Source organism: Ovis canadensis, chromosome 13 (genome assembly GCF_042477335.2).
Source record: "Ovis canadensis isolate MfBH-ARS-UI-01 breed Bighorn chromosome 13, ARS-UI_OviCan_v2, whole genome shotgun sequence".
NCBI lineage: Eukaryota > Metazoa > Chordata > Mammalia > Artiodactyla > Bovidae > Ovis > Ovis canadensis.
In genome coordinates this window covers 32,282,050-32,306,050 of record NC_091257.1, presented here as the reverse complement: position 1 = coordinate 32,306,050, position 24,001 = coordinate 32,282,050, and the positions used below count along the sequence as shown (strand labels likewise).

Below are 24,001 nucleotides of genomic sequence, written 5' to 3'. Positions count from 1 at the left end.
AAATTCTAAGAACCTATGTAATTGAATGTGCAGATGTTTGTTCAAAAACAGTGTGATATTTTAAAAATCTATGTGTGACGGAATGCCATGACAGTCCAAGGGTTAAAACTATGCCTTCCAAGGCAGAGGGTGTGGGTTTGATCCCTGATTGGGGAGCTAGGACCCCACGTGCCTCACAGCCAAAAAACCACAACATAAAACAGAAGCAATATTGCAGTCAATTCAATAAAGACTTTAAAAATGGTCTATGTTCAAAAAAATCTTTAAAAATAAAACCTATGTATGAGAATAATTATTTTAAAATCTGAATTTTAGGCTTGAAATTGAAAATGCCGAGTTACAAACTACAGTCAAAAAGCAAGAGGGCAAAATTGAACAGCTTCAGAAAAACCTGTTAAGTACAAGATCGGTAAGTCAACCTCTTAATTTCTGTCGTACTGAGAAAGGATTTTAATTTTTAACTAGTAATATATAAGAATATTTTGGACAGTGTGAAAAGTCTCATTGATTAGCTTATTGTATTTTTGCTGATACTGCTTGCTTCTAGTACTGTGATTCCTCTATAGAAGAAGTTAACTGAATTCATAAAATTAATGATTTTTATAGTAAGATTTTAATTTAAAAAATTGTGACAGTCCAAAAGCAATATTTTATATAGACCACATTTTGTTTGTTCATTCATCTGTCAATGAAATTCCACCTTCTGACTAACGTTAATAATGCTGATTTCAACATTGGTACACAAACATCTATTTGAGTCCAGAAATTTGAGTAATGATTTGATTAAGAATTTTTAGTTTCTTTTGTAATCCAGATCTTTCTGTGAGATTTTTGAGAATGAATCATTTTAAATATTGTAGTTTGTTCTCTTCATTAAGAATGAATACTATGTCTGTATAGAACCATTTTTCTGAATGAATATATTTTTTATTTGTTGGATTTTTTTTGTTTTAAAGAGATGGAGGTTGCATGGGATGACAACAAAACCTGGAATATCTTGAACCATTGATGAAAATTATTTTAGAGCATCTCTAGAAAGTAAAATGTAAATATAGGCAGTCTAAAAAAACTTTCATTAACATTTAGTATTTTATGTGTAAAAGTCTCTATTTTTAAGAAATAAATGTTGGCAATTTAAATTCCAGAAAAATGATGAAATGAAAAATCATTTTAAGCTGTTTAAAGAAAAGTTATCAATTTTGAAATTTGTTATTGATATCAATCAGGTTTAAAAACTGTGTTTACTATAAATTCACATTAACTTGTGAACTCATGAGAAATAATATTTTTAAGAAAGAATAAGTCTCTCTAGGTGTTTAAAAATAATTTTCTTAAAATTTTTTTTTCTAAGTCTGAGGATGAAAAGGAACAATTAAAGAAATACATTGAATTAAAACAATCTCTGGAAAATAGCTTGGACCAAGAAAAGAAGAAAAACAGTGAGTTAGAAAAAGAGATTACTAGGTAAGATTTTAATATTTCTGATAATCTCAACTATTAATAAAAGTATAATTTATTTAAAACCTTAGACACAAGTTCATTTTTTATGTGTATTTTAAGTCAGCACAATCTGAAATATTTTTGAGTGCAGCAGTGTTATACTTATCTGTAATGATTTCTAAAACAGTAACAACTGTGCCTCTGCATATAGTAATGTCACTCTGTTCCTCATCATCTATGCTGAATTTTTACTTCTGCAAAGTATCTTAGTTCTTTTTGGTAATCCTGCTTTTTAACTGTGTTCCTTCCCTTCATCCTTCAGGTAATTTATTATCTAAAAACCTACCTGTGTTATTGTTGAACAACATTAAAGAGTATCTTGATTTGGCTTGTATTTTTTTTGCCCCAAAATTTTAGTTATAAAATGTACATACAAAAATCTATGTATAACTTAAAGAATAATAAAATTAGTGACCATGTTTTGATCAGTAAGATAAAAAACTGCTTCTGTTTTTTTGCTGAGGACGGTTAACCCTCATCATCTACAGATTCAGCCAACCCAAGATCAAAAATATTCAGGGAAAAAAATTTGAGAAAGTTGGAAAAAGCAAAACTTGGATTGGTCTCAAGCTGGCAACTATTTCCATAGTGTTTACATTGTATTTATAACTATTTACAAAGCATTTACATTGTATTAGATAATGTAAGTGATCTAGGGCTGACTGAAAGTGTAGGGAAGATGTGCTTAGGGAGACTTGGGCATCCGTGGATTTTGTATCCACGGAGTATTGGGGGATTTTTGAACCAGTCCTATGGATGCCAAGGGATGATTACACAAAGGGTTCTTCTCTGATTCTCATTAATATTTTTCTCTTTTAATTTTCTCTACCTTGCTTTGCATTTTGTTAACAATGTGCTGGGCAAGATTTCTACATCTCTTAAAACAGTCTTGAAGAGACTGGTACACTCTCTCTCTTCTGATTTCCTTTCTTCTAAAACTCTCAACCTGGGTTATTTCCTGCTTAACTCAGGTTCCAAAGATTTTTCTTTTTTCTTTTTTCAATTTTGAGTGAGAATCTTGTTGGTTTTTTGTATCTACTTTCATTTCTTTTTGTAGAGGCTGTGGTCAGTAGGAACAAATGTGTCTTGTGTCTTTTCAAAAAACATTCATATATCATATCTCTTCATCTTTAGCTTGAATACTGATCTCTGGTTTATAACTAATATTTAATAATAAATTAATATTTCACACTAGCATGCTAAAAATTGATATTAACTTATTTGTAAGAACTCATATATTACATATATCACACACAGTATATTTAAATGTGATAAAATTTTTTTCCATAATATTTATCTAAGATTAGAATTTAGTTATGCTTTCAAGGAATATAAAATTTGAACAATGAGAAAGGATTATAATTTATAGATTTGCTTGTTTTATCTGATAGAACATATATCTGTTTAATTATTAAATATCTGCTCTTAAAGAACTTACTCATTCTATACATTTCTACAGATTTAAGAAACTCTTAAAAATGTCAAGAAGGAAGTTAAATGAATATGAAAATGGAGAGCTTAGTTTCCATGGAGATTTAAAAACCAGTCAAACTGAAATGGATATTCAAATTAATATGCTAAAACATAAGGTAATTTTTAATCAGTTTTAGAACCCCAAAATCACTTAATTTGGGGAAATATAAATCATTCCATGCTTTGAGCAGTGAAACACAGATTGGTCTATTAATTTTTTAGGTTGGACACCAGTAAAAAAGACAGCTTTTCCCTAGATCATTTTTAGATAAAAAGGACACACTCTTGACTCTCTCTGTCTTGAACCCTGGCTGGTGATCTGAAGCTGAGCAGCACAGCATTAATGACCTCAGAGCATCCGTTGTTTTTGGTGACAGATTAGTTGAAATCTAATGAACATATCATGCAGTTCATTCATTTAAACTGTACAGTTCAGTAACTTTGTTGTGTTTAAAGGGTTACACAGGCATCACCACGTTAGAACATTTTCATCACCTTCCGAAGAAATCACCCCGTGCCAGTTTTCCCTTCCTGGTCTTCCCAGCCTGTGAGAACCATGACTCCACTCCCCGACTGTGGAGATGTCCCTTTTCTGGACATTTCGTGTCAGTGGAATCACACAGTATGGGATTCTTTGTGACTGCCTTCTTTAATTTAGTATAATATATATTTTTTAATATATTTATTTATTTTAATTGGAGGTTAATTACTTTACAGTATTGTATTGGTTTTGCCATACATCAACATGAATCTGCCACAGGTATACACGTGTTCCCCATCCTGAACCCCACTTCCTCCTCCCTCCCTGTACCATCCCTCTGGGTCATCCCAGTGCACCAGCCCCAAGCATCCTGTATCCTGCATCGAACCTGGACTGGTGATTCGTTTCTTATATGATATTATACATGTTTCAATGCCATTCTCCCAGATCATCCCATCCTCTCCTTCTCCCACAGAATCCAAAAGACTGTTCTATACATCTGTGTCTCTTTTGCTGTCTCGCATAGAGGGTTATCATTACCATCTTTCTAAATTCCATATATATGCGTTAGTATTACCGTATTGGTGTTTTTCTTTCTGGCTTACTTCACTCTGTATAATCGGCTCCAGTTTCATCCACCTCGTTAGAACTGATTCAAATGTATTCTTTTTAATGGCTGAGTAATACTCCATTGTGTATATGTACCACAGCTTTCTTATCCATTCATCTGCTGATGGACATCTAGGTTGCTTCCATGTCCTGGCTATTATAAACAGTGCTGCGATGAACACTGGGGTACATGTATCTCTTTCAATTCTGGTTTCCTCAGTGTGTATGCCCAGCAGTGGGATTGCTGGGTCATAAGGCAGTTCTATTTGCATTTTTTTAAGGAATCTCCACACTGTTCTCCATAGTGGCTGTACTAGTTTGCATTCCCACCAACAGTGTAAGAGGGTTCCCTTTTCTCCCCACCCTCTCCAGCATTTATTGCTTGTAGACTTTTGGATTGCAGCCATTCTGACTGGCGTGAAATGATATCTCATTGTGGTTTTGATTTGCATTTCTCTGATAATGAGTGATGTTGAACATCTTTTCATGTGTTTGTTAGCCATCTGTATGTCTTCTTTGGAGAAATGTCTATTTAGTTCTTTGGCCCATTTTTTGATTGGGCTGTTTATTTTTCTGCAATTGAGCTGCATAAGTTGCTTGTATATTTTTGAGATTAGTTGTTTGTCAGTTGCTTCATTTGCTATTATTTTCTCCCATTCCGAAGGCTGTCTTTTCACCTTGCTTATAGTTTCCTTTGTTGTGCAGAAGCTTTTAAGTTTAATTAGGTCCCATTTGTTTATTTTTGCATTTATTTCCAATATTCTGGGAGGTGGATCATAGAGGATCCTGCTGTGATGTATGTCAGAGAGTGTTTTGCCTATGTTCTCCTCTAGGAGTTTTATAGTTTCTGGTCTTACATTTAGAACTGGAGGAATCAACCTGCCTGACTTCAGGCTCTACTACAAGCCACAGTCATCAAGACAGTATGGTACTGGCACAAAGACAGAAATAAAGATCAATGAAACAAAATAGAAAGCCCAGAGATAAATCCACGCATCTATGGACACCTTATCTTTGACAAAGGAGGCAAGAATATACAGTGGATTAAAGACAATCTCTTTAACAAGTGGTGCTGGGAAAACTGGTCAACCGCTTGTAAAAGAATGAAACTAGAACACTTTCTAACACCATACACAAAAATAAATTCAAAATGGATTATAGTGTAATATTTTCAAGGTACATCTAACATGTATCAGTATTTCCTTGCTTTTATTGCCCAATAATATTCTGTTGTATGGATGTACCACATTTTATTTATCCATTCATCATCTGATGGACCTTTGGGGTTGTTTCTACTTTTTGGCTAATGTCAGTAATGTTGCTGTGAACATTTATGTCTAAGTTTTGGTGTGAACATATTTTTTCATTTCTTTTGGGAATACGGTTATTAGAATTACTGTATTACACAATAACTCTGTTTAACCTTTTGAGGACCTGCCATACTGTTTTCCAGCATGGCTGGATCATTTTATATTTTTATCCAAAGTATGTAAAACGTTCCCATTTCTATACATTCCTTTCAACACTAGTCGTTACCTGTCTCTGTGAGTATAGCCATCCTAGCAAGTATAAAGTGGCATCTCATTGTGTTTTATTTATCTCTCTGAGGAGAGGACAATGAAGATTGAGTTCTAGATTAGTAACTGCTTAAAGCTACCCATCTCTTTTAGAATTTCAGTAAATTGAGATGAGGTCAAAAGTCTGATTTTGGAATTAAACTAGTACTAGTTATTTCTTGTAGTTCAAATCACATGTCTCATTGCTTACTAGTCTTCATTGTTTTCAAACTTGAGCAGAAATTCTAAGGAGTCACACCTGCCTATTTGTAAGAAATTGTAATTGAAGGAAACCCTGAAAAAACGTATTCCTGAATAGTTCTTAAGTCTTCCTTCTAGTTATAGGCTTCTTCTCATCAACATTGTCATTAAAAATCTCACCCTTTATTATATTCCAGTTTATGAGATCAGTTTCTACCTGCATTTAAGTTATGTTTCTTTATTTTCTCTTTTTCAAAAATCAGTTTTTGTTTTTTCCTAATCAGCTTTAAGTTTAGTGGCTTCAATAAACAACATTGGTTTCGTTCAAAATCTACAGTTAGGAAAAGGTGGCCAGGACGGCTGGCTTATCGTCCCCTCAGCTTCAGGTGGGGCAGCTCGAGGGCTAGGGGCTGGAATCGGGTGAAGGTGTGTTCATTCCCATGTCTGATAGTGGTATCTGTGGTTGGCTGGACTTTGGTGAAGGCAGACAAGTGAAACACCTACCCTGAACACCTAGGCTCTCTTTGCAGCCTGGGCTTACTCGCAACATGGAGCCTAGTTCCCAGGTTGAGAGCCAGGCAGAATCTCTGTTGCCTTGTCTAACCTCGCTTTGCAGTTCACACAGCATCACTTTCATCATCTGTTCAACAGGAGCAAGTCACTTATACTTGGCCTATATTCTACCTTTTTTACAGAATAAAGTTTTTAAAACTAATGGGTACATTTAAAAACTAGCACAGTTACTCACTGGCCACAATTCTTTTATATTCCTTCCAATGAAAAATACCCTTTTCCCTACCCATTCCCTCACAAGTCTCAGTTGTTAACAGTGTCAGGCCCAGGCTCAGGTTGAGGTCTTACCATCTTCATCAGGTACAGATGGCACATGGGGATGAGGTTTCTGGGTGTGATTTCTAGAGTGTGACCCTGTGAGCACAACCCTCTCAGTACTGAGACTTGAGAACTAAAGGGGCAAGTTATCTGCCACCCCCACCCCCACCATTCTGCTGAATGACTAGACTCTCCCGTTCAGAAATGGGAAACGGGAGGCACCGTGGTCCATAGCAGCTCTGAGGTCCAGTTTGGTGCTGCCAGCTCTTTGATGTGGACTTGGTCCTGCCCATAGGAGTGCTTCTCCTTTGCTCTACCCTCTGAGCTCTGTGTGCTGTCCTTTTCATAAGAAATGACCTCTGTCTGTAGCTGAGTCATGTTTCTTAAGCCAGCTTCCTCTTTATTAAACTTCTAAGAAAATCCCAAAGGCCTATTCTCATTTGTATGTCTTGGTCTCTGTTAGGCCAAGCACTGTTTTTTTGTTGCCAAGGTTCTCTTTAAAGCTTTTAGTGTCCTGTGAATTGGATTGGGCTTCACGTCATTGGAGAGGCTACCCTCACAAATCTTTTTTGAGAGAAGCTCTGCACCTTGGGCTTCTTGTGAAGCTTTGTAGGATGATGCCTTTAAAATTCTTATGCCCTTAAGATCTTTAAAGGAATTTGAGGCACCACCTGAAGTTTTTCCAGGGTCTTAATGAAGGGTTTTACAGTCCACAGGCTTCACCTTTAGACCATGTTTTCCTGGCAGCACCCTAGATTTGATCTTAGCCCAGAAGCTGTTTCTCTCTTTTAGCATCATGTGACCACTGCACATGTGGAGATGCTGTAAAGGAGATAACAGATATTGAACCCAAATATAATTGAGCCTGGTTCCTTTATATTTAATAGTCCCCCCCTTTTTTTTGATAGCTTATCCCTCTCATTGACATTACTTTCAGCTGGTTCGTAGCAAGAGTCTCCCTTCCCCTGTGTTTCAGTGTCATTTTTTCCCCTTGCCTAGAAGCTGTCACCAGCAGCCTCTTTAAGGGCCATCAGGATTCAGTTTACGACGTCTTGAAGCCCTTTGGGTTTTCATTTCTTTCTCTGCATCCATTCGGATCTCACCTACCTCCAGGTTGAAAGGCATTCTCACATCTTTTAGTTCTTTTTTAATGGCATTTTTAATATCAGTATCTGTGCCAGGTATTTATTGCCAGCAAATTGTATAATAAACCACGTCAAAGCCTAGTGGCTCAAAACAGCATTTACTTTGTTCACATATGTGTGTTGGGGCAAGGCTCAGTGAGTGAGGCCAGCACGTTTCTTTTCCAGTTGGCATCAGCTGGGATGTCGTGAAGGTGGGGACTAGAGTCATCTGAAGGTTAGTTCATGCACATGTCTGGCAGTTGGAGCTGGCTTTTGTATGGGACATTAGTTGGGGGTGGTCAGTGGGGACACTGACAAGGTGCTCAGTATGTGGTCTGGGCTTCTTTGCAGCGTAGTGACTGATGCTAAGGGTGAGCTTTCCCACAGAGCAAGTCAGTTTCCCCAGACTCTGTCCAGTAGAAATCAGTTACTGAGGCCAGCACATATTTAAGGGGAGGGAATTTCAGAGAAGTGTCAAAGAATTTGTAGACAGTTTTATTTTTTTTTATTTTTATTTTTTTTAGTTTTTTATTTTTTAAATTTTAAAATCTTTAATTCTTACATGCGTTCCCAAACATGAACCCTCCTCCCACCTCCCTCCCCATAACATCTCTCTGTATAGACAGTTTTAATACCACCACCTCCACTCACCTCGACTCACCGAGTAATCATTCTGTCTAAAGGAAAGTCCTTTGCAACTCGGTGTCACTGAAATTCCCCGCAAATTTTGTTTGTTGTTTTGTTTGGTATGTTCTGTTCTGTGAAAAGTAACAAATGGTTACAAAAATGAGGCATTTTTTGTTGTTGTTCAGAAAAATGTATGGATCTTCTCACTAAGCTATTAGGAGATGGGATTTCTTTAACCTTTTGAATTACTTTTCTTTGGAATGCAGTTCAAATTAGCAAAAACTATTCATAGTTCAGAAAAAGACTTATGGGATTAGAATCCATATTTGTAAGATTTATTAATTAGAGTCTTATTTTCACAGTCTTCTTTTGGGAAGCATTTATTAGCTCAGCCCTAGGTAACTCAATACAGTATCCCTCAAACTTCTTTAAAACATGGGGCATTAAGATGGGGGGAAGGAGTAAGAGACGTTCTACTAAGAGCTGACTTGTAGTCATTTTATGGAGAAAAAATAGAAAAGGGTGTAAAATCAAGTGCAAATGTTGTGTGACAAAGATGATGACAGTGAAGAATATATTTTGTGACTCTTGGTGGTTTGAACTTCTTTCTTGATTCTCTGAGTAATCCCTGGTCCTACATTCTACAGTACAGATACCATCGTATCTATTTGATCCTGGGTTTGAGTTAGGCTGTGCTCAGTCCACTTGCCTCATTACCAAGCAGTATTGTTTTATTCTTGCAGATTGATGATCTTACAGCAGAGCTGGAAACTGCATCTTCAAAACGTCTGCACCTGGATGCAAAAAATCAAGTTCTTCGAGAGGAGTTATTATCTATGAAAGGAATGCAAAAGAAATGTGAAAAACTAGAGAAGAATAAAAAGAAGTTGGAGCAGGAAGTAGTGAACCTCAGAAGTCATATAGAAATGAATATGATAGAACGCAGTCAAGTAGAGCAGTATAAACGGGAGATTGAAGAAAGGGCGAGACAGGATCTCGTAGAGAAATTAAAGGAAGTCAACCTCTTTCTGCAGGTTAACTTGTTCATCTGTCATGTGCTTGAACTCACCTCGCTGTAAATTACGTTTTGGATGTATACGGCTTATGTGTTTCCTCTACTTCCCTTAGAGCAGTTGGTTTGGTAGTTTTCTGGAAGGAAGGGGGCACTTGTTTCTCCCTTTAAATATTTCCGTTTCCATCACAGTTATCACCACATTGACCTATCAGAATGATTCTCACTAGAGAATCCTTTCATTTATGAGACCAATTGGTATAAAACAAGACTACAGGAGGAAAAGAAAATATTGTGGTTTAGATCTGGTACCATCCTCTTGAATTATTTTTAAGTTGTCTTGTTCAATTTTTAAAATTTTAAGTTGATCCTCTTGTTCTTTGAATTATCAGATTATATAAGTACCACTATAACAATAATTCCACTTTAATTTTATAATTCACATTTAATTCACTTCACATTGACGATAATTGTTTTAAACTTCTGCTCTTCTTTTTTTTAACCTTTAAAATTGCTTTCTGAATCACTGACTCAAAACTAAAGGGGGGCAAATATCATTTTCCAGGTTAATGATTATTTTTAAAATGTTATCTTTTAAAATTTGCCTTAGATACAAGCAGCATCTCAGGAGAACTTAGAGCAGTTACAAGAGAAGAATAACGCTTCCATAAGAAGTCAGATGGAACTCAGAATTAAAGACTTGGAATCTGAACTCTCCAAGGTGAAAACTTTGCAAGAAGAGTCTCATAAAGCAGAGTTGGAAAAATACAAGCAACTCTACCTAGTAGAATTAGAAGTTAGAAAGTCATTGGAAGGTAAACTAGACAAGTAAGTCAAAACATAGAATCACAGAAAGTAAATTTAGTTCTTTAATTTGTCTCTAAAGCCTAATTTTTATAGAGCGCAGTTCATGAGATTAGCAGGAAGTGAAAGCTAACTAGATGGTCACTGCTAGAGGGTACCCTAAGACAAACTATTAATACTGTGTCCTTTTAAGTTTTACCACTGAGTCTGAAAGGACTGAAGTGACTTAGCAGCAGCAGCACACTGCCTAAAGGCATGCTTGTGAAACTGGGGGCAATTAACACAGGGGTGAAATGCAGGATAGTTCACAGAGTGGCTAGAAATAGTATGGTGACCTGACTGAGGTGGGTGTGGAGGCTGGAAAGGGCAGATGGCACCTCCAGGGTCGAGTCCAGGTTTCCCGACTGTCTGAAAGCAGAGCACTCCTGGGACGCCTTCCATAAGCCAAAGCAGCATACAGCAAAGAAGCAGGGACCCGAGGGCACGACAGCAAAGAAGCAGGCACCCAAGGGCACGTTCTGCTAGTCGAAGCCTAAAGTGAATATGCACAAGTGGAGCACAGGTGCTCCCAGACAGGGTTCAGGGCTGTGGTGACTTGACACTGAGATGTGGGATGTGGCTTCCAGGGAAGGAGCCCAGTGGGGCCAGTCTCCCTGCTTGGGGAGTGCAGTGCCTCTCACTGCAAAATATACACTGAACCTTTTTATATGAAACCAAAGTCTCTTCAAAAAAAATTTTTTTTTTTTTATTATCTAAAACAGATGCTGACGTAGGCCTTTCCTAGAAGTGAAGTAACATAAACTGAACTTTGGAAAAGCAGGGGATGCTTGTGGTTCTTTCTGGGGCTGTTTTAGCTCTTTTCAATCACCCATTGACTTTCTTGTCCTCCCTTGAGATTGTGACTCTAGATGATTCCTCAGAGCCAAAAGCTTAATTTCTCCGAGGTCATGAGTGAAACGTGTATACAAGGGCGGTGAAAGCAAATGCTTGCAAGTGGCTTTGTGGGATGGGGTGTTTCTTCATCCCTGAACTGTTTCCTGGAGGCAGGTGTGTCCCAGAAGCAGCAGGTGTCATTGTGAGGCCATCTCCCTTTCTCTCTGACGCCCTTTCTCTCCTCTCCCAACTGTGGCTTGTTACTGGAGGAGCCCCAGACACGTGTGTGCTTCTTTAGAGCAAGGTGACAGCTGTCATTGTTTACAGGAGGTCTGCTCTGTGCTTTCAGTGTTCAGACAGGTTATTGGGAATTCCATTTACTATATGGCGACTTTAAAAATGAAAATCATTAAGTTGGTGTTTTCCGTCTTCCCCAGGACTCATGAGAGGCTGGCAGTGATCAGCACCAAACTTGAGGTGGAGAAAGAGCAGAACAAATCTTTACTCAGCACTCTTACCACGAGGCCAGTCCTGGAGCCCCCTTGTGTTGGAAATTTCAATAACCCTTTAGTGCTCAATGGAAATCTTACTCCAAGAGCAAACGTAGGTTTTTCTACCTCAATTCCACGCCCTTCGAATAACAGCATGGAGACTTACTTGACCAAGGTTAGTTCTATTATCTTTTGTTCACTGGGTTTCAGATTTCTGATATGAATGATCCTTGTTTTTAATTTGGTGAACTTCTGAGTTGTTTATTTGACTTAATGCACACTAAGTAAAAGTCATAATTAGCTGTGCTAATAAAAGAGACCTAGATAGTATATTCAAAAGCAGACATTACTTTGCTGACTAAGGTCCGCCTAGTCAAGGCTATGGTTTTTCCTGTGGTCATGTATGGATGTGAGAGTTGGACTGTGAAGAAGGTTAAGCGCCGAAGAATTGATGCGTTTGAACTGTGGTGTTGGAGAAGACTCTTGAGGGTCCCTTGGACTGCAAGGAGACCCAACCAGTCCATTCTGAAGGAGATCAGTCCTGGATTTCATTGGAAGGAATGATGCTAAAGCTGAAACTCCAGTACTTTGGACACCTCATGCGAAGAGCTGACTCACTGGAAAAGACTCTGATGCTGGGAGAGATTAGGGGCAGGAGGAGAAGGGGATGACCCAGGATGAGATGGCTGGATGGCATCACGGACTCCATAGACGAGAGTCTGGGTGAACTCTGGGAGATGGTGATGGACAGGGAGGCCTGGCGTGCTGCGATTCATGGGGTCGCAAAGAGTCGGACACGACTGAGTGACTGAACTGAACTGAACTGAATAAAGGAGACAGAAATTTTATAATTTTTTTGTCCCAGAGTTCTTGATTTTAAGAGATACTTACTAAATTATTAAATTTCTTGAAAAGCTGCATTGAAATTCTACTTTAGAAATGAAATCTTACTGCCTAGTATCCAAAAGTATTCTTTCAGATGTTTCACTTCCTTTCTGGTTGATTTTAGTTGGCAATGGTTCATAATCATTTCCAATCTCTGCTGTACCCAGTGAAGTTTTTCTACCTCTAAAACAACAGAATGGGAAAGACTAGATATCTCTTCAAGAAAATTAGAGATACCAAGGGAACATTTCATGCAAAGATGGGCTTGATAAAGGACTGAAATGATATGGACCTAACAGAAGCAGAAGATACTAAGAAGAGAAGGCAAGAATACACAGAAGAACTGTACAAAAAAGATCTTCACGACCAAGATAATCACAATGGTGTGATCACTCACCTAGAGCCAGACGTCCTGGAATGTGAAGTCAAGTGGGCCTTAGAAAGCATCGCTACAAACAAAGGTGGTGGAGGTGATGAAATTCCAGTTAAGCTGTTTCAAATCCTGAAAGATGATGCTGTGAAAGTGCTGTACTCAGTATGCCAGCAAATTTGGAAAACTCAGCAGTGGACAGAGGACTGGAAAAGGTCAGTTTTCATTCCAATCCCAAAGAAAGGCAATGCCAAAGAATGCTCAAACTACCGCACAATTGCACTCATCTCACACGCTAGTAAAGTAATGCTAGTAAAGTAATGGAGTAATTCTTCCAGTTACTCCTTGGAAGAAAAGTTATGACCAACCTACTTAGCAGCAGCAGCAGATAGCATATTGAAAAGCAAGAGACAGTACTTTGCTAACAAAGGTCCGTCTAGTCAAGGCTATGGTTTTTCCAGTGGTCATGTATGGATGCGAGAGCTGGACTGTGAAGAAAGCTGAGCGCTGAAGAATTGCTGCTTTTGAACTGTGGTGTTGGAAAAGACTCTTGAGAGTCCCTTTGACTGCAAGGAGATCCAACCAGTCCATTCTGAAGGAGATCAGTACTGGGATTTCTTTGGAAGGAATGATGCTAAAGCTGAAACTCCAGTACTTTGTCCACCTCATGCAAAGAGTTGACTCATTGGAAAAGACTTTGATGCTGGGAGGGATTGGGAGCAGGAGAAGGGGACGACAGAGGATGACATGGCTGGATGGCATCACCGACTCGATGGATGTGAGTTTGAGTCAACTCCGGGAGATGGTGATGGACAGGGAGGCCTGGCGTGCTGCGATTCATGGGGTCGCAAAGAGTCGGACACGACTGAGTGACTAAACTGAACTGAACTGAAGCATAAGTGAATCACTGGCATCTAAACACTGACCACATATGGATGTTTTTTGTTTAAAGGAATCCTAGATAAATCCTTTTTATGAATTAAATAAACTTATAGTACTAAACCAAAACATTAATTTCTAGTTTTACCTTAACATTTTTTGTCATTTTCTTACATAAATTTTGTCATTTCTTACAAAAATGACATTTTTGTCATTTTCTTTGTTATTTTACCTATAGCATTTTTATTTATAATTTAAAAAGACAATCTTGCTGAGCATTTGTAGAATATTTCTAGATTTGTATTTAATTCAAACATTTAAAAATTATAAATGAAGCTCACTTTGTCTCTGTCTTGACATCACCTGGATGAATGGTATCTAAGATAGCAATGATGGGGAGTCTTTCAATTGCACCCAGCTTTCACTGTTATTTCACTGTTGTGATTAAAATATCCATTTCAGTCAGTGCACACAGGTTTATGGTTTTGATGGTGTTTTCCTGATGTTTGTGATGCACAGAAAAGTAGCCCTTGTTAAATGCAGTCTCAGCCTGTTTTCTCATTTGGCTTCTTGCCATCGTCAGAGAGCAATTAAGGTTTCTTTGACAGCACTGCATCTACACTGGGTCTTGGTACTTGAGAGCTGTGAAACTGCAGGACGTGCTTTAGCTGTGCGGTCACAGTGGGCCTCCGAACACTTCGTCACAAGTCAGACACTTCCCCACGCAGGCCTAAGAGGAGGAAGCAAATGCTTGACCTCCGTCCCAGGCGCAGGCTGCTTACTGCACACCCAAGTTCATGGTGCTGTGGGCACATACATCTTTTCAAAGTAGAGATTTGGAACCAAGCAAGCACTTTGGGAGAAGTTCCTACTCCCAAACTCACCCGTTAGGTAAATCTCCTCACCTCTCATAAGGAGGGTAGGAGTATAAGTCCTCACCTTGAAACTTTTCTCCTTCAAGTTCCCTGTCGTGTGTTTTTAAAAAATTTATGCTTTATAAATTAACTGTATCAACTGACTGCTACATATAGGAGTTTGACAATAATTTATTCTTGTTCTTGCCTTTAAAACATGATTTAGTTAGAAAGCTACCATGTCATGTCATGCCACAAGCATTATTAAACTATGTAAGAAGGTTTTACATATTCATTTTCTCTGCATTATAGTTAAAAATTTATGTGTTTTTTCTTAATCTGAGGAAGTAGCTGGCATAGGACTCTGGACTCAGTAAGAAAGTCATTGGCTTTGTTACTTCTTTTGTAGAATTACAAACTTTGCCTAAATCATGGCTCTCATACCTTAAAAAAGTTTTGTTTTGTTTTTTCCAAAGAAAACAACCTTTCTTTAAAAAAAAAACAGACTTTTGTGTGGAACCATATTATATAAAAGTATAAAGCCTTTTAGCCAAAGGAGTGGCCAGAGGTCCTGCACTTGTGACTTCTCAGTTCCACAACCCAGTTATGTGTTAATCCTCACTACACACTTTTAGAGTAAAAACTTGCTGGTACATTGTTTTCTTATGTATAATTTTCTCACCTTTCTGTGTTTTTGTTATATGGAAAAGTTTAAAGAAAATTGCAAATGTGTTCTCCTTAATAACATTCAACTCAAACTACTTCCTCGATTTGAACAGGATCCTCACCTAGAAATCAAAATAAAGGTCTCAGGAGTATGTATTTAGGGCAGGAGCTGTTAGGGGGAGAAGATGGTAATCTTGTGGGTCATTCCTAGGATCATGGATCATTCTCTAATTCTTTGAAATTATGTGTACTTGATAGACTGATATTTATTGTACTTTTTATCAGATTAAATAACATTCCATATATATGTTCTCTGTTATTTATAAGCGGAATAAGTAGGAATTTATTTTCTTGTATTTATGTGATTATTTTTCTACTTAAGTAATCTTCAAGTTAGATCTAGTCTCTAAAAGTATTATTTAAATGTCACATTTAGTAAGCTGTATAACATTCCTATGATAATATCTCTTGCTTAACTTAAAGATAAATAATATTTGACTTATTTCAGATGCGGCAGGAGTTGGACAGGAGTATAACTAGAGAACTAAGAGAAGGTATGTTGCCAAAATGTGTGAATTAAATTTAGACATTGATTTCTGAAATACACTGTAAACAATAAATGGCAGTTCTTTCCATTGTTTGGATAACAGATGCTATGTTAAATGTTTTTTTCTTATGCATAGCTAATGAAAAATGTGAAAGCATGAACAGTCATAGTGAAAAATATTCTTCTTCATTTATTCATCATGTTCCATAGTTTAAAAAAAATCTCAAAAGGTCTGTGTATTTCTATTTATTTCTGGCGGTATCCTTTCTCTACTACTGCCATCGCTGTGGAACTGTCCAATTGCACCCTGACACCTTTCTAAGAAAGCATGGAGTTCATCAGCGTCTCAAGTGTCTGGTAGTGGTTAAGGCTAGAACAGCCAGACTCAAGCAGTCATGTTTGCGTAGCTGTCACTTGGTGGGTGACTTTATAATTTCTGTGTGATTGATTTGTCGCTAGTTTATCTCTTGCCCTCAGGAAAAGCTCCAAACACCTGCATCAATTTGGGTCCTTCCAAAGTAGTTGGCCTTATCTCTTTACCACCTTACTCTGTCCCTTAGCTGTGCAGCTAACCAGCCAGACTGTGTAGGATCCCACAGATTCGTTTCCTCACCTCTGGTCTTTGTACATGCTTCTCCCCTCTGTCTCTCGTACTTTTTCCTGTCCTTCAGGTAGCTACTTCCATAGCACCTCCACCAAAAAGCTGGCAGTGTTGACACAAAGCCGGCTGTCCCTCCTGAGTGCTCCTCGTGCCGTCTTGTATACCTGTCTTGGTATTTATGACTCCGTATGGAAGTTGTCTGTTCATCTATTTTGACAGTTCATGGCATTGTCATTTCTCAGGGTGACTGGGTCACCTTCATCTTGTAATTCCAGTGTTTGTCACAGCACCTTAGCAGATAGTTACTGAGTAAATGAATGAAGAATGAGAAAGCCAGAAGCTCTGATACTCAGCCACATGTGGGACTGTGGGCTGATTATATAATTGTAATCTTGTATTTTGTTTTCTGTCATCTATAGATATGTTTCATTTTTCAGAGCACTTAGAAATATCTCAGATTTTTTTTTTTTTACTAATACTGAGTTAACTCAAGTATTTTAGATAAAAAATGTAATCCCTTTTCTTTCCAGCTGCTGCTGAATTTGAATCTGAGTCCTATGGATTGTCTCCTCTAGGAGCTACAGATGGATCAAATCTGTCTCAGGACCTGCTTTTGAAAACATCACAAGAATATGTACAGATTTTGAAGAAAAAATATATGATCTGAAAGATAAATAGTAAAAATTTCCCTTCTGGACTATTTTCATGACATTTTAGTTGTTTCTTGTTAAACATGAGAAAATCTTTATTAAAGGGAAATATTTTTGTGTATGATGAAAATTTATATGGTATTTTAAAAATACTACTTTTAAGTAGTATTAATACTACTTTTAAACAATAGTATCTAAGTACTTTTGATACTAAGTATTTTCTCTGCAGCTAACTTAAGTGATTTAAAAACCAGCACTGTTAAGTTTTCCATATTCAAAGTGAAAGCGTTAGTCACTCAGTCCTGTCCGACTCTGCGACCAATGGGCTGCAGCCCGCCAGCCTCCTCTGTGCTCCAGTATCTTGTGGGGTGAGCTCAAATTCATGTCCATTGAGTTGGTGATGCTCTCCAACCCTCTCATCCTCTGTTGTCCCCTTTCTCCTCCTGCCTTCCATCTTTCTCAGCATAAGGGTCTTTTCTGATGAGTCAGCTCTTCACATCAAGTGGCTGAAGTATTGGAGCTTCAGCCTCAACATCAGTCCTTCCAGTGAATATTCAGGATTGATTTCCTTTAGGATTGACTGGCTTAATCTCCTTGCAGTCCAAGGACTCTCAAGAGTCTACTCCCAACACCACAGTTCAAAAGCATTAATTCTTTGGCAGTCAGCCTTCTTTATTGTACACCTCTCATATCCATACATGACTACTGGAAAATAGTGTATATATGTTAATCCCAATCTCCTAATTTATCCTTCCCCATGTTTCCCCTTTCATAACCATAATTTGACTTTGAGATCTTTTGAGTTGGTTTCTGTTGTGTAGATAAGCTTATTTTTATTAAATTCCACGTGTAAGTGATGTGATACTTGTTTTTCTCTGTCTGAGTTACTTCACTTAGGACCATAATTTCGAGATCCATCTGTGTTGCTGCACATGGCATTATTATTTCTTTTTATGGCCGGGTAATATTCCGTTTTCAGGGGGTGTGTGTGTGTGTGTGTACCGCATCTTCTTTATCCATTCTTCTGGTGATGGACACTTAGGTTGCTTCAATGTCTTGGCTATTGTAAATAGTTCTGCAGTAAACATTGGGGTGCATGTACCTTTTTGAATTATGGTTTTCTCCAGATATATGCCCAAGACTGAGATTGCTGAATCATATGGCAACTCTATATTTAGTTTTTAAAGAAACCTTTATAGAGTTTTCTACAGTGGGTGTACCTAGTTGCATTCCATAAACAGTGTAGAAGGGTTCCCTTTTCTCCACACTTTCTCCAGCACTTATTGTTTGTATATTTTTTGATGATGGCTATTCTGATTGGTGTGAAATGATACCTTATTATAGTGTTTCTGCATTTCTATAATAATTAGTGATGCGGAGCATCCTTTCTGAGCGTCCCTCATGCGCTTTTTGGTCGTCTGTAGGTGTTCCTTACAGAAATATGTATTTCGATCTTATGCTCATGTTTTGATCAGGTAGTTTGTTTTCTGATATTGAGCTCTTTGAGCTGTTTGAATATGTTGGAGATTAATCCCTTGTCAATTGCATCATTTGCAAATATTCTGTGGGTTGTCGTCTGTCTTGTTTACGATTTCCTGCACTGTGCAAAAGCTTTTACGTTTAATTACATCCCATTTGCTTATTTCTGTTTTTATTTTCATTAAGAAGTGGATGAAAAAAGATCCTGCTGTAAGTTATGTCAGAGTGTGTCCTGCCTATATTCTCCTCTGCGTTTTACAGGACGTGTCTTATGTTTAGGTGTTTAGTCCATTTTGAGTTTATTTTTGTGAATGATGTTAGGGAGTGTTCTAATTTCCTTCTTATATATATAGTTGAGTTTTCTCAGCATCACTTATTGAAGGGGCTGTCTTTTCTCCTTTGTATAGTCTTGCCTCCTTTATCCTAGATTAATTGACCACAGGTACGTATATTTCTCTCTGGACTTTCTGTCTTGTTCCATTGATCATTCAGTATATTTCTGTTTTTGTGCTAGTACTGTGGTTTGATTACTGAAGCTTGCAGAGTAGTCTGCAGTCAGGGTACCTGATTCTGTTGGCTCTTGCTTTTCTTTCTCAAGATTGCCTTGTCTATTTGGGGTCTTTTGTTTCCATACACACTGTAAAATTTTTTGTTCTAGTTGTGTGAAAAATGCCATTGGTAATTCGATAGAAATTACACTGAATCTGTAGATTGCTTTGGATACTATAGTTATTTTGACAGTTACACAGTAATAATGTCACTTTCATTTCTGTATTTCAGTTTCCTCTCTTTCCTCCTTAGTTTAGGTAAGGGTTTATTGATATTGTTTGTTTCTTTCAGGAAATGAACTTATAGATCTTGCATATGAGCACTGGGCAGTCTGGCACGCCAAGCCTCTGTGCACACGGGCAATGTGTTTAGAGGTGTTGCTTAGCAACGATCATTCTGGGATGAAAGATTCCAAACCGTTGAGCTTCCCAACTGGGAGGTTGTGGCGGGACCACTCTGACTTATCTGTAGCGCTTGTGTTGGGTTTAGGGGACTGTGAAGAGCCGAGGGAGAGGTGAGGTGTGTTTAGAGTCCGTAGGCTCTGCGATGAAGAAGATTTTTGGCTTCAGGAATAAGAAGGGTGTGTCGCCCTTTGGCTCCTCCATCAACCCGGTGAGAGACAGCAGTCATGGAATCAACTTCCAGCCCGGGTACCGCATCCGAGACAAAGACCTCAGAAAGATCCACAAAGCTGCCATTGTGGGGAACGTAGCCAAAGTGGAGCATGTTCTGTTGTTTGGAAAAAATGGCCTGAACGACAGGGACAAGATGAACAGGTAAGCGGGGTGGAAGGGTCTGGCAGAGGTCCCTCCTGTGAGTTTCCCCTCCAAGGCTCCTGGATACCTTCCTGGGATCCAGCCCCCCACAGACTTTATAGGCGGCAAAAAGCCCTAGCTGGTTTTGGACCCACTTATAATTCCCCTTATAGAGCTTTCCTGATAGTTTTGAAGTCATTTGACTGAATGTCGGTAATCACAGAAATGAAATGAAACATGAATAGCATCTGTTTTTCCTTTCTTCCTCCTACTTTTTATTTGCATGGGTTAGCATGATGTACTCATGAGTAAAACCTCTCAAGTTATATAGCCTTCAAGAAATCTCCTGAGCCGCCTGGCTCTCCCATTTTTTCTCATGTGATTTATGAAAGCACTTCTTCATGGATCACCTATTGTGGATCATGGCAGTGGACAGATTTCTGATGTTGTCAATATCTTATTTTTAATGTATACATTTTTTATACTGTAAGGTTATATATTACAGAAAACTGCATAGTGAGCAAAATAATTCCCATGCCAGATTAACTTCTGGATTGAAAATCCTTCAGATACAATTCAATATCCATTTTATGTCAGCGTACACTTAGGTATATGTGTTCTTTGCTGAGGGACCTTAGAAGACAGCTTTGAAGTAGGCAGCTGGCTGTGGTCCTTGAATAGGAAGGCATATTCTTAGGATGTATGGTCTTTCTATATTTAAACCAAATCAGTATTTCATGGTTTTAAAGATTTTGGGTTACATATGCTGCCTTTAATTGTTGTGGTGAAATTAAAAGTTTTGTATAGTAGAGGAAGATTTGCCTTTCTAGATATCAAAATGTGCTATAAGTGCCCACAAAGTGTTCATTTATTAACAACTGAAAAGATGGATAAATGAATGGAACAGAATGCCCAAACACCCAAATGCATGTAAAACTTGAAAATGATGACCTTTCCTGTGAGAAATGATAAACTGTGTGTAGATGGTGGAGAAATAACTTGGTAAAAGAGAAAAGTAACTCGATTTTTATCTCACCAAAAAGTTTCAGATAGAGTATGGATCAAACATTTCAAACATGCACAGTGAGAAAAGTACCAGAATAAAACTCAGATTCCTATTTATACATTTTTTATCTGCTGACAGAGACCTTCTGTTTTTTCTATTTCTACTGTTTCTTAACCTTAATTTTTTTTAATTGGAGAATAATTGCTTTACAATGTTGTGTTGTTTACTGCTGTATAACATCATAAATCAGTTACATATATCCCCCTCCTTGTGAGCATCCCTCCCACCCCAAAGACCTTTCTAAGAATGATTTCAAAAGTAAGAATTCTGGAGTTTCCTGGATTTCGGCACAAAAAAAAAAAAAGAAAAAGAAAAGAAATCTGGATATTGATTTAACATTTTAACAACACAAAAAATTTAAAACTCTCTGTAGATCAAGCTGTCTATAGGCAAGTTGGATAGCAGACAGGGCTTGTCTTTTTGGCACTAATAGGAATGTGGCACAGATAAAAATGATTTCTCACTTTCAATTTTTTTTAGAATTTTTTTTGAGGATTGATATTTTCTGACAACTTTCAGCCTTTTCAGAAGTCAAGGGAATCTAGGGAGTTCCTTGGTCGTCCAGTGGTTAAGACTCACTGCTGTGGGCCCAGGGTTCGATACCTGGTGGGGGAACTAAAATCCTGCCAGCTACTGGGATGTATTGTACAACATGGGGAATATAGCAAATATCGTATAATAACTTTAAATGGAGTATGACCTATGAAAATTGTGAATCACTATGTTGGGTACCTGTAATATATAATAATATGTAATATGCATCATCTGTACTTTAATTAAAAAGAAGCAACCTTAGAGAGAAAGACCTTATGGTAATTAGATCAACAGAAAAACTGAGAAATGTACAAACAAAAATGCTACCAATTATAGTTGCACAGACATTATGAATTATACGTTTCATTCCAATGTCAGAGACGTTAAAATGTCAGAAAATGAACGTATTAGAATCGTTGAAGTACAGTATTGTCTCTAATCCTCAAAATGTGTCTGCAGAGGAGGTGTGATATCCTTTGACTTCACTGAGATGTTGTCCTTGTAAAATAGTAGTAATAGTAATAATTATGATTATATCACCTAACAGTTACTGAGCTGTTACCTGTGCCAGGAACGGTTCTAAACCCTTTGCACGGATCTCACTGAAGCATCGCAGTGCTGTCCTGTGAGAGAACTACTTCTTTCTCTCCATTTTGTCGACGAGGAAATTGAGACACAGAGAGGCTGAGCGACAGCCAAGTGACAGAGTGAAAGTCAAATTCAAACCCAAGTTGAGCTGAATCTCAAGGTCATGGTCATTCAATTCAAGTAAATTGTTCTTTCATTACTGTGTTAAGAAGAGCTAATGCTAACATTAGCTAATGCTTTCTCCAGAAGGAAACGAAATATTTGTTTTAGAGCGATAGGAATAGCATGCTACTGAATGTCTCAATCACAGGAACAATTGTTTGTTTTGAAACAGTAACACTACAGTTTCCTGAAAACTCCTCTTGCTTTCATAGGACTGCACTCCACTTGGCCTGTGCCAATGGCCATTCAGCGGTGGTCACGCTCCTCCTGGAGAGAAAATGCCTGCTTAACCTCTGTGATAATGAAAACAGGACCGCACTGATGAAGGTATAGGGCAGTGAACCGTGTCCACACGAGGTGGATGTGATTTAACTACTGAGACTAAAGTGAATTCATCTCAGTTAGATATAGCAGACCGGTGAAGCTTATGGACCGTTTACTTTGAATTCCTAGAATTTACACTCTGTTTCTTGGCACAACACTGACAGGCCATAGAATGCCAAGAAGAGGAGTGTGCGACTCTTCTGCTGGAGCATGGTGCCGACCCAAATGTCGTGGATGTCAGTGGGAACACCGCTCTTCACTATGCTGTGTTGTGCCAGAATATATCACTCGCAGCAAAGCTGCTTTCCTACGATGCCAATATAGAAGCCAGGAACAAGGTATATCTCAACCAACTTTATTTACAAAATATTTGCAAAGCATTTTTTTAAACTAGAAGTGTTTTATTTCTAACTATGTAAATAGGTAAACTGAATAGTGTCCATCAAGCGCTGTTATCATGGGAACAATTCCAAAGCCGCTGCAGGGGGTGGGGAAAGATGTTGGAGCCCACAGAGAGGGCAAAGCTCTGTCTCCCAGCCAGAAGGAAGATTTCCCATCAGAACGTGCCCGGGAGTGAGTGGTAGGCGCAGAGCCCACAAATGGTGAAGGCCTGGGGGGAGTGAAGCGATGTGAGGAGTGGCTGCTTCCAGGGGCTCAGGGAATGTGTGGGTGCCCCTTTGGATGGGTGGGAGGAAGAAGGAGACCCAGTGCCCATGAAGGGGAGCAGGGTGAGTGCAAGTGGGCCTGGGAGGCAGCAGGCCTGGAGCCCTGAGCCCTCCAGGACCCCGGTTCTGAGATCTGGCCAAGAGGGTCAGGTCATGTTTGACTCCCAGCAAGGGCGTTCACTTGTGCTGGTGACCACTTGGTTTGCGATGTACACTTCGGGGTCTCCCGCGCTCAGCCCTGGGGAGCTGCTTGGTGGGGCTGCATCTGTGCGTGTGGAGCTGGTGATGGCGAAGCCGCCCCTCCTGCTCTTTCTCCAGGACACACGTGACGTCCTGCAGCTGCAGCTCCACCAGGAACTCCCTCCACTCTCACAGGTGGGCTCAGTTTCCTGTGTTTGGAAGCTGCAGCCTTCCCTGAGGGAAAGTATTTTGAAAGAACCAAATTGTCTAAGATTTCACTTTACACATATTTCTGAAGAAGTATTAGAGAGCAAAGCGTTCATTCATGTGTTTATGGCAGATATTTGTGGTAACACTGCACTTGTTAAAGGCAGAACTTTTTCCAAATATATTCCCCCACTCAAGTTGGGTTTTTTTCCCCAATTAGTCTAAAGTAACACAGTGAAACAAAATTTCCCTCTGAAGTAGACTTTGTCTTAAAATTAAAACATAATAAAAGCGTTTTACAACATAATAGAAATCTTGCTGCTGTTAACAAATTCCCATTTTATGAAAAATGACTTATATAAACATGATTTCTCTCTCATAGCACAAGTCTTAAGAGGGTAAAAGGAAAGGAAAAGAAGCAAGCAAGTGAAAAATGCAAGTGAAGTTGGAACTTTGGC

General features: G+C 38.5%; 2 protein-coding genes across 6 annotated transcripts in view; both read left to right on the top strand.

The window, feature by feature from the left end:
* LOC138417351 (ankyrin repeat domain-containing protein 26-like) overlaps nt 1-17,896 on the top strand; it is a 72,232-nt gene extending 54,336 nt beyond the window's left edge. For 4 of the 5 annotated variants that reach the window (XM_069547264.1, XM_069547263.1, XM_069547262.1 and 1 more), the window contains 8 exons: nt 316-409; nt 1,352-1,464; nt 2,960-3,089; nt 9,146-9,436; nt 10,025-10,242; nt 11,529-11,757; nt 15,745-15,790; nt 16,915-17,896. In XM_069547264.1, coding sequence (XP_069403365.1) covers nt 316-409; nt 1,352-1,464; nt 2,960-3,089; nt 9,146-9,436; nt 10,025-10,242; nt 11,529-11,757; nt 15,745-15,790; nt 16,915-17,051 — 1,258 coding nt within the window. In that variant the 3' untranslated portion in view covers nt 17,052-17,896. The remainder of the gene's footprint in view (nt 1-315; nt 410-1,351; nt 1,465-2,959; nt 3,090-9,145; nt 9,437-10,024; nt 10,243-11,528; nt 11,758-15,744; nt 15,791-16,914) is intronic. The other variant, XR_011248091.1, reaches the window with a different exon arrangement.
* The window catches only part of LOC138417353 (ankyrin repeat domain-containing protein 26-like), a 58,254-nt gene continuing 51,432 nt past the window's right edge, over nt 17,180-24,001 (top strand). The window contains 4 exon segments of the mRNA XM_069547265.1: nt 17,180-17,402; nt 19,632-19,838; nt 22,380-22,494; nt 22,656-22,829. Coding sequence (XP_069403366.1) covers nt 17,356-17,402; nt 19,632-19,838; nt 22,380-22,494; nt 22,656-22,829 — 543 coding nt within the window. The 5' untranslated portion in view covers nt 17,180-17,355.